Genomic DNA, 10,498 nt, shown 5'->3' with positions numbered 1-10,498 from the left:
GTAAAGTCCCCTCGACGAGGGAAGTCGGGGTGAAGATCTTTCTCTGTGAAATGGGACACCACTATATGCAAATTAGCATAGCGAATGTAGCGAACATGCTCACATACGTCCCGTAGTAGCCTACTACTATTTTCAGAGCACAGAGCAGCGGCCATTAGAATCTTGGACGAGAACCATATTTTTTTCAATTGTTCCTTTCCAGCGGTGTCCGCCATCTTAGTTGAAAAATTTGGCTGGCTCGCTGAGTTCACAAGGTATCCTGGGTGATTTCATTTCCCACTACATTTTAAAGGTCCCATGACATGGTGCTCTTTGGATGCTTTTATATAGACCTTAGTGGTCCCCTAATACTGTATCTGAAGTCTCTTTCCAAAAATTCAGCTTTGGTGCAGAACTACAGCCACTAGAGCCAGTCCCACAATGAGCTTTCCTTAGTATGTGCCATTTCTGTGTCTGAAGCTATTGAGGAGGAGAGAGGGAGGGGCAAGGTGGAGGGTGGGGGTGTGGCCTTGACCAACTGCCACTTTTCTCGTTTGAAAGCCATGATGTCTCTCCCTCATGGGTTGGCCAAATTCTCTGGGCGGGCAAAGCAGAGAAAGGGGAGGTAACCTTGCTTGTTATGACCTCATAACAAGCAGATTCCAAAACGGCTCATCTGAGCTTTCATTTTCTCAAAGGCAGAGCAGGATACCCAGGGCTCGGTTTACACCTATCGCCGCTTGCATCGGACCTCACTATGTTTTGAGGGTTTATTATAAGGGAAAAATAGCACTCCCCCTTGCTCCCTACAGTATTGGGACACCCTACACGAGAACGCGCAAAAACGAGGGTTTGGGCAAAAATCTAACTTTTGTTGGAAGTTCAGGAAGGACATTGGTAATGGTAATTTTAAAAATTCAAATACAAATTAAATGTCAGGAAGATAACAGGCATTTGGAGAAGCTTCTTATGGACTCAGTCTATGTTGTGATTGTCTATATCCACGACGTTCCACTTCCGGGATTGCTCTGGTGCCGGCGGAAATTCCTTCCTAATTACCTTCCGCTTCCTTTGTGTAAACTCCGGTGGATTTATGAGGACTATGATTAACTGCTCCTCAGATCTCTCTGCAGGGTAAATCCAGACAGCTAGCTAGACTATCTGTCCAATCTGAGTTTTCTGTTGCACGACTAAAACAACTTTTGAACGTATACATGTTCCACCAAAACAAGTTCCTTCCTGAGGATATTTTGCAGAGGCACTGTTGCTCTCGATCCCGTTCTTAAACCTTTCTACCACCGATGTGTTGCCCTTTTGATGTATACCCTCCTCTTATGAGTTTCTCCTAATGTCGATTGACGATTGACAATTGTGATTGGTTTAAAGAAATGCCAATAAACCAGAGCACAGTTTGTTCCCAACCCGGAATGCTATGTGGACTAGCCAGACCTTCAAGACTGACAATGCAAGAGTAATGTTGTGAGGATTGGTGACTTTTTGGGTATTGGACACTTACTGTAACCACGTCTGACTCTTATACTCGCCTCACACTACCTGATGTGATGAATTAGACAAGTGTGTTTAGTTGTCTATTAGATGAGATGTTTGCATCTGTACTTCTAAGTTCAGGCCAATTTGTGAGACAGAGTAAAAGCTTGTGTGATTTAGACATTATAAATGAATGTGTATGTGTGTGCTGTAGAGAGTGAGAAGGTAGAGGAAGACAGGAACTGAAATAAACAACAACCCTATCAAATAGTTGTGTTTTTATAAGATTTTTTAACAACGTCCAAAATCCTAACTAGTGGTGTTGTGTTTAAAGAGGAAAGATTGGAACGCTGCAGGAAATTATGAATCATGTTCTACTGCATTGCATGTGACAGCTTAATAAAGCCTCTCTACTGGCTGAACTGGAATCAAGACAAGGCTGTCAGTAAAAACTTTACACCCATAATGAGTCATATTCCCAGTGGTACACTACATTTTATTATCTGGTGGACTCCAACTGCATTTAAACAGAATAAACCTTCTGACAACTTGATAATGATATTAATATTAATACAAGCTCTGGGCTGCTTGATTATAGAAAAATCACAATTATTTTGGTCAGTAGTGAAATCGCGATTATGATTGATATTATGATCACTCTTTGACTTTTGGAAAGATGTGTTATTTATTGAACTTAAAAAAAACTTTTCCTGTTGAACTTTATTTTTCATTAAAAACACAAGACAAAACATTTACTTGCAAAATATAATGTGCAGAATAATTGTTTTTCTTGTTTACATAAATGGAAATTGCCATTGAAATTTGATTAATTGCCCAGCCCTAGCTGTGTCTTTAGTTTTTGGAGGTTTGATGGCACCTGACCATCATGGCTGAAGCCCGTCTGATGTGTGCGTGTGTTAAGGATACCATCTGACTTCCAGTAGCCCTGGACCCCATACCACCCCCTGTGGCCATGCTGGCACCCTCCTCCAATCCTGTTCCAGAGTTTTTATCATCAAGGCTAATTTCTGCCTGTAATCTGATTAGGGCTCTGAGCTGCTTTAGCACCCTGCTGCGCTGTCTCTCTCTCTCAGCTCCCCTGCATGCGTGCGCACACACACACACACACACACACACACACACACACACACACACACACACACACACACACACACACACCGACATGAACCCTGACACACACATCCTGCATGACAGCCAGTCTGTGTAGCCTGTAGCTTGCTGTGTAACCGGGGCAGTCATTCTGCTGTGGCTGTGTGCTTGTCTGTGTCTGTGTGTGTGTGTGTGTGTGTGTGTGTGTGTGTGTGTGTGTGTGTGTGTGTGTGTGTGTGTGTGTGTGTGCTGTGTGTGTGTGTGTGTGTGTGTGTGTGTGTGTGTGTGTGTGTGTGTGTGTGTGTGTGTGTGTGTGTGGGTGTGGGTGGGTGTGGTGTGTGTGTGTGTGTGTGTGTGTGTGTGTGTAGCCGTGTCACCATCTCTATCCCTGCCTGTCTGCTCGCCAGTAGCAGCTCTCGCCTTCACCGCTGCCACTCCGGCTGTCCACCACCGCTGTGATCGGAGGAGAGTCTAGCAACAGAGCATCCTTCTGTTCTTCTCCCTAAACATGTTTCGAAACCCATGGATCTCTAGTTACCATGTGAACCATGAGCAGCCATGTGGCCAAGGTAAGGCCTTTGAAAGGGGACGGCTTGGTCTGGCTATAGGAGGACTTGCTTAACCCACTTGAATACCCTCAGCTCTATAGACTGCTTGGGGGTATGGCTGCACGATATGAGGAAAACATCTAATTACGTTTATTTTTGACTGATATTGCGATTGCGATATGATTTACGATATTGGAGGGAATGAAAATTATTGGATCATTAGTCTCATTTTCATTGAAAACTTTTTTTTTTTTAAATGATTATAGTGTGATTTTTACAAGGATCTGTACCAAACAAAGATTTTTTCTTTAGTGAGTAGAATAGGATTTGTAAGATGGGACGTCTCTGCAGCACCACAATACTTATTTCAGAATGGTTTAACACATATTTTGCCTTTAACAAATATTGCGCCCCCCTGCGATTTGGATATTGCACCATATTGCTTTTTCGATACAATTGTGATATTAATTGTGCAGCCCTACTTGGGGGACTTTGCTAATGCAATTTAGCTCCTCGCTGAGATAAATGACAGTTTGGTGGCTGTCAGTGATACAGTAGGCAGGGGGACTCTGGGCTTGGCAGGACATGAGTCGACAAGACTATGTGAAGTTTCCTGGTTGACTCCTTGATTTTGCTTCTGTTTACTCGATTGGATCAGATTAAACAAGGATTCATGACGTGTGCAAAAGTTGCTCATCCTTACTCATGCATTTGCGGATTTAGGGATATTATGAATAGTGCAGATGGTTTAAAAGTGTATAGCTATTACTATGGGTATGGATGTTAGCATCAGGCTGCTTTGAATGAATGGAGCGTGTGGCTGAGCAATGAGAGATTATTTTGACTCCACTTGGTACACATTTGGTGCTGTGTATTCAACAGGTGTGTGCTGTTATGCTTTTTCCTGTTTCCCCCTCTTTGATCTTCTAGCTTGTTAATGCACCATTGCCTGCTGAGGTGGACGAGGGTTGTTCATGTGCCACCAGCAACCCTTTCCAAACAGACTGTGTGCAAGTGAAGGCTCAGTTCCCTAAGGAAGTCTATTTTGCACCTCTGAACATTTATAGAAAATCCCTCTCCTCACCACGCTCACTTTTGGACCGTCAGCAGTCTAAGCTGCTCTCTGGCACTGTCAACCTTGAGTCTTGTGCTGCTCGTTTTGATGACAACCTGCAGGCGTTTCCAAGGATTAAGGACTTCTGCACAAGGGGCTTTCCACACAGATAAACAGACAAATACATATACAAAAGGTTCCCACAGGCTTTGGAAATCTTGAATCATTGTAGATTTGAGACAAAATAATCTTTTTAAGACCTCCAACCCAGATTTTTCAGCCTTGCTTATTTCCAATTCTGTGTCATCCCTTACATCATGTCACTTTGGAGTTCTTGAATTTCACCGGGTCACTACACAAAACACTGGGAAGCCCTTGTACTGTACTTGATGTCTAAAGTGAGCTTTAGGATTCTTCTTCCACCACCACACCTTTCACTTTTCATACTTTCTATCCTGCTAAATGATCCCTGCTGTATTGCCACACAGTCTTTGGAGGCCAAAATAAGCCGGAGGTGTTCTGGAGGCGTCTGGAGCAGTAACATGATCTGTCTCCTATACTGGGATACAACTTTACAACAGGATGCTGTTGCTGTTGCTGTTGCTGTGACGTGAGAGCGAGAGGGTCAACTCTGCTGGGAACTGGATGTGAACTTTCTGAGTAACCTTTTTTGACAAGTGACTCATACTGAGGCAGTAAATGTCTTGTCAAAACCCAAACGACACATTGTTGGTGTAAGAAATTTGACTTCTCTAAATTATCGTTTTAGTTGCATATAAACCATTTATTGTCTCTTCATCAGCATTGTCTTTTAATAGTCAAAATAATAATTTGCTAGAGGAGTCTAATTACAATACATTTGCCAATGGAATACTGTGGTTGTGCATCAATGATCCTTATGTGTGTAACTAATTACAAAACCAAACATCCACTAAAAATTATTTATATAGTTTTTATTATGTAAAAACTATACTTTTGAAAAGAGTTTTTGAAGCCTGCTCCAAGTATGGCGTCTTATCATTTAAAGGAGACATAATATGCTAATTTTGTATTTTGGGTTTGTACTAGAACATGTGTACATGCTTTAATGTTCAAAAAACACTTTATTTGTCTTATGCTGTCTGTCTGAATATACCTGTATTACCCCTGTCTGAAACACTCTGTTTAAGCACCTGTCTCTTTGAGCCCCCCTCCTGAAAAGCCCAGTCTGCTCTGATTGGCTTGTGAGAAAAATATAGCTCACCCTTGCAAAGGTAGTTCTCAAGCCATGGGTGGAGATACTCAGTGCGGTATATTCTAGTGAGCCTGCATGTGACGAAGGTGAGCCAAATCTAAACAGCTTGTTTAGTCCCATGTTTTCTCATCTAGGCAGCCCACAAAATACTGCCTGGGTTGTTCTTATTTCACAGTTTGTGGCTTGGTAAGCACTCCAAAAACCCAAATCTATGTGCACAAGCACTGAAGATCATCATGTTTTGTGAATGAGCTGAAGTTTGTTCCACCCTTGTCAAGCCCCTGTTGTTTTGTGGACACCATGCAGTATCATAAGAGTATACATTTTTACATTTTTGCATGTGTAGCCTGAAAACCAACAGTAGGTGTCTGACCAGGGGGCCCGTTTCAGGAAGGAGGTTTAACAAACTCTGAGTTGATTTACCCTGAGATGGGAAACTCTGAGTTTTCGGTTCCAGAACAGCTGATTCGAGTTGGTTCAATCAACTCGGAGTAGGTTCACTCAGAGTTAAGCACGTGCACCTCCACAATAAAAAGGCAGCATGAATGGAGCCCTGATACTATGATTCACCATGGTAACAACCACAAACAAACTGGTCGGTGGAAATACTCATGCGCACATACAGCAAGTTTGAACATATATTTTGTTTAAAAAAAGCAACACGGCTGCTGCGGCAAAATAGCGAGAATTGGTGTGGGAGAAAATTGCTGCTTGAGTCAATGTGTAAGCTCTAATATTTCATTTAGGTGCAATCCCGCGGGCAAAAAACTACTACTAATCCCATTCTGAGGTTGCAGCACCGTCATTACGAGAATTATGATTTACAATATTTTGAATGTCTCTTAACAAACTCAGAGTTTTCACTAAACCTGCTTTCTGAAACGGACCCCAGAGGCCTGTACTACGAATCAAGATCAACATGCCCTGGATTTCTTTCAGTTACCCGGCTTCACTAACCCTAACAACCGCGGTCCCGCGTAACCTGTGTCACGACGGTGGTTAACAACTACTTCAATCAACACAGGGTTTCCCAATCCAGCGACACGCACGTTCACATAAAAGGCGGTGTTTGCACAGCATGACCAATCGCAAACATCTACCAGAGCCGCATATTTTACATAAGAAGAACAAACTATAATTCTACATATATATGAATAACACAGACACAGTTTTACAGGCAAAACGCAATACAGTTGCTGCTTCCTAAAACAGGAAGGAAAGCTGGCAAAAAAAGCTGACACTGTTATGCATAAATCACAACACTTAGCAATATTACTTCCCCATCATTCAGGCACAAGATCTGACCATAATTACACTTGTGCTTTTCATAAACTGTCGTTGCTTTAGCCTATTATTTCAGTTGCAACCCTGGCAGTGGTAAGCGATCGTGACAGTAAAAAATATAAAAACATAATTCAAACTGATGTGCGCATTGGCAACACACGGCTCAAGAAGCCGACAAATAGCCTATACTTAATTCCCTCCGCTGAAAATATCTTTCATAAAAATACACATCAGGGAATGTAAACGGGGTTGTTGGTCTCTAAATGTTTTAACTTTTATGAACTACGCACCTCTCTCTCTCTCCGCGCACCGAGCTCCACCAGATCTTCTAAGAACAGTGACGCCGTTATCAATAAAGTATTGATTGGTCAGTAGGTGCTGCTTTTACACTGGTTGATCTCTAATCTCCAACATAACCTGCTCCCGAGCAGGTTAGGTGTTCAGCATAAGTTACCACGGTGATTTAACCCGGTAACAAGTGATCCACCATCGTGATACACAAAACCCTGGGTCGTTAACGCCAAATCTTGCTTCGTAGTACAGGCCTCTGGTGTTGGGATCAAAAACAACACTGCAGTAGACAAACACAATAGGCTGCGTAAGTGAAGACATTTTTCCTAAGATGCTGAAAGGACAATGAAATAAAATTCAAGTTTTATCTGACTCTAAAACACTGCACAGCGGTTTATGATACTATTAGACAGGAACTGGAAAGATATCACTGCAACAATCATTTTATCTTCCATCTTGACAATTTGTGAAGGTAAACAGTAGAATTACACTGCTCACATTACAAAATCATCAAAGTATTTTTTTGCTGGACAATCCTACATTATCTGCCGGAGCCCTCTACGTCAGGATCCTTGCTGTGTTAACACATACTGTAGGTCTCAATGAAATTAATTAGGGAGTTTCTTTGTTACGCCTGTCCAAACTCTTCTTTTCTACCCATGTGAATGCATAGCTGTTAATGCCAGAAATGTAAAGTTCATTTTAACCAGGATAACATGTTCCAATTCTCCCAATGTCAGCACAGAGTTACTAAATATTGAATTGAAAGGTGGAGTGTAGATTTATTATTATTATTTTTTTGTATAATAGGTCTTGTTTTTCTTTTTAGAATTTGGATCTAAAGCTCGCAAGCTTTGCAGCTCAGCCTCATTGCCAACAGAAGCCTTAAGGTGAGTTTTTTGTGTTTGCAATAACCACACAAACACGGGTAAAAATAGTAGCGGAGCTACAGAAATCACATGGTCTGTTTTCTAAGAGCATTTACATTGGTCTCATGTTTTGCTTTGTCATCAAGATAGGGATATATAAGGATATAGGTTTTACCACAGTGGAGCGCTTTAGCTTATCATGTGCTGTAAGCATTAAAAGCTGGAGATGCCTGGAACAGCTTATCCTAAGACACTTTTTTGTTCACATGGCATTAGAGCCATAATACCTCCTTCAGGGCCACTTTGCACCAAGCCCCCTTTTGCATTAGTTTACAGTGTTCCCTCTGGTTCTTCAGCCGTCTGGCAGAAATATACACAAGGACTTTTTATTACATTTATACATAAACTCTGATTGAAAAGCAGTTTGATCTGATCTGCTCTTTTTAAAAACAGTAAAAGTTGAAGCAAACTGAATTGATTGAGTCTACTCTAGTCTAGAAATGAGACTCTGTTTTTTCAATGAATGAAATAGTTTGTGAAGCTTTTGGAGAGAAAACAAAGGTGAGTTTATTGGTTCTGGCTTATGTGACCTGTTGATTGTGACATGTAAAGACATTAAGAGAAGACCTTGATTGTCTGTTTCCACTTGGAGGAGAGTCAGGACTTGATGACCCAGTTCTTAAGCTATATCCTGTTGGAAGTGACTCCAGCTGAGTTTCAGCTTTACCTACCATCACTTCCTTAGGACAAGGCGTTTGAGTGTGGACAGCTGAAATAGGAAACTAGACACAATTTTATGTCTGCGTTTAACAAGTTGTAGAGCAGGGGTCTTCAATGTTTTAGCTGAAAGAGAACTGAAGTAGGGACCCCCTACTGCATATATTGTATACAACTGAGTTGCATACTAAACTGGGTCGGATAAATGAATGGATATTAATATGTTATTTATACATCATGTTTGAATGTTAAACATACATGTGGAAAAGTGACTCCTTAACTGTATGTTACCATACCATAGTGGGCTCCTTACCTATAATACACTTATTTTCAATGTGTAAATACAATGTTTTGTTTTCTCACAAATAGGCCAATTTATCTTTGCTATTAATATGTTGGATTCCTATTAATGTATATTTTCAGACATGTTTTTAACATTATTTGGCGGCCCCCCTGCACTAAGTCAGAGGACCCCCTGTTGAAGATCTCTGTTGTAGAGTAATATAGTTTTGCTACCTTCAGCATCACTACCTTACACCTCTTTTATTACTGAGTAAATTAATATGAAGCAGCTGCTCATCCTCCTACAACGTCCATGTATATTTTGGGAAGGAAATATTTCATTAAATATTTATTTTGCTTGCTAGGAATTGAGAATGTAATACCTAGATAGCAGGTTTTTGACTCTGTCTTCTTATTCAGTTTTCAGAGTGACTTCTCCCTGGGTGACAATACCACCTTGGTCAAGAGTGTTTCATATACAGATGCCAAACTTCTGGCTGTCCTTCCTAAGGGTGTGCATTGGTTCTAACCACACAACAATAACTCAGAATAAATCAGTAGTTTGTTAATGTTTGATATTTTTATGATACTATGTATATTTTCTGTTATTATATTCAGTTTCAGAGTTGAAGAAATACTTTGAGGGAGCTGTCACAAAGGATTCAGGAATGAACAGGTATCTTCAGGCCTCCTACACTTCATTTTCAAATAAGCACACCTATTGTGTATATATATATATATATATATATATATATATATATATATATATATATATTTTCATCAGGGATAGACCGATTATCGGGCCGTTTTTTTGGCAGTTTGCAGATTATTTGTATCAGCATTTTATTTCCCTGATAACTGATAAAGTTAATTAATTAAAATGTGTTCTACTTTGGCTCGGCTACAGCTCTGTGTCTGTCTGACTTAATTCCCCGCCCACAACATATCTGACTATCTTTCACTGTGGATTATGCTGAAAGTCTATAATTTATTAAATAATTGCTTAAAGCATTAAACAATGTTTTGTGTTGGAGTTTGTAACATTCCAAATTCTTAATTTTGACTTAAAGCTTAGTGCGTAACGTTTTTATACTAATGAACATCCGTTACATTCAAGCCATTGCCAAATGGGTTGCTGCTAAGCTAATTAAGACTATCAGCTCTACACAACTCTCTCTGTATTTCTCATTATGGTTATGTTCAGAATATTGTGTCGTGACTTTCCCACGCTGAAGCTCGAGTGAAGATAATTACCTCTGTTGAAGAGTGCATCGTGTTTTTTTAATCCTCCATGTCCTCCTTGGCTACAAGCAACTGTGTGGAGAGTATGGAGGGAATATTTATTCATAATTCAAATTGAAAGTCCAAAGAGAAAACGAAGCAAGATCAAATTAAAAATAGTATTATTTTAATTAAAAATAGTATTATTTTACTACGCTACTAGGAAAAATCATGCCATAATTAAATGTGAAATGTAAAAGCTTAAATGTAAATACTTAAATTAAAATCTCAAATAGAAAAAAAGAAATTATTTTATTTTAGCATTTCCCCTTTCTAATTTTCAATTTGACATTTTATCTTTTGAATTTTATGTTTTACATTTGACATTGACATTTTAAGATTCATCTTTTAGATTTCGATT

At 40.1% G+C, this 10,498-nt stretch overlaps 1 protein-coding gene across 7 annotated transcripts in view; it reads left to right on the top strand.

Moving 5' to 3' along the window:
- The first annotated feature begins 2,892 nt into the window (after nucleotides 1-2,892).
- The window catches only part of svilb (supervillin b), a 68,184-nt gene continuing 60,578 nt past the window's right edge, over nucleotides 2,893-10,498 (top strand). For 4 of the 7 annotated variants that reach the window (XM_028593302.1, XM_028593303.1, XM_028593301.1 and 1 more), the window contains exons 1-4: nucleotides 2,893-3,146; nucleotides 7,818-7,878; nucleotides 9,277-9,368; nucleotides 9,475-9,532. In XM_028593302.1, the coding sequence (XP_028449103.1) occupies nucleotides 3,086-3,146; nucleotides 7,818-7,878; nucleotides 9,277-9,368; nucleotides 9,475-9,532 (272 nt within the window). In that variant the 5' untranslated portion in view covers nucleotides 2,893-3,085. The remainder of the gene's footprint in view (nucleotides 3,147-7,817; nucleotides 7,879-9,276; nucleotides 9,369-9,474; nucleotides 9,533-10,498) is intronic. The other 3 variants (XM_028593304.1, XM_028593299.1, XM_028593298.1) reach the window with 1 other exon arrangement.

Source organism: Perca flavescens, chromosome 12, assembly GCF_004354835.1.
Source record: "Perca flavescens isolate YP-PL-M2 chromosome 12, PFLA_1.0, whole genome shotgun sequence".
NCBI classification, from domain to species: Eukaryota; Metazoa; Chordata; class Actinopteri; order Perciformes; family Percidae; genus Perca; species Perca flavescens.
This window is presented reverse-complemented; position numbering and strand designations above follow the sequence as displayed.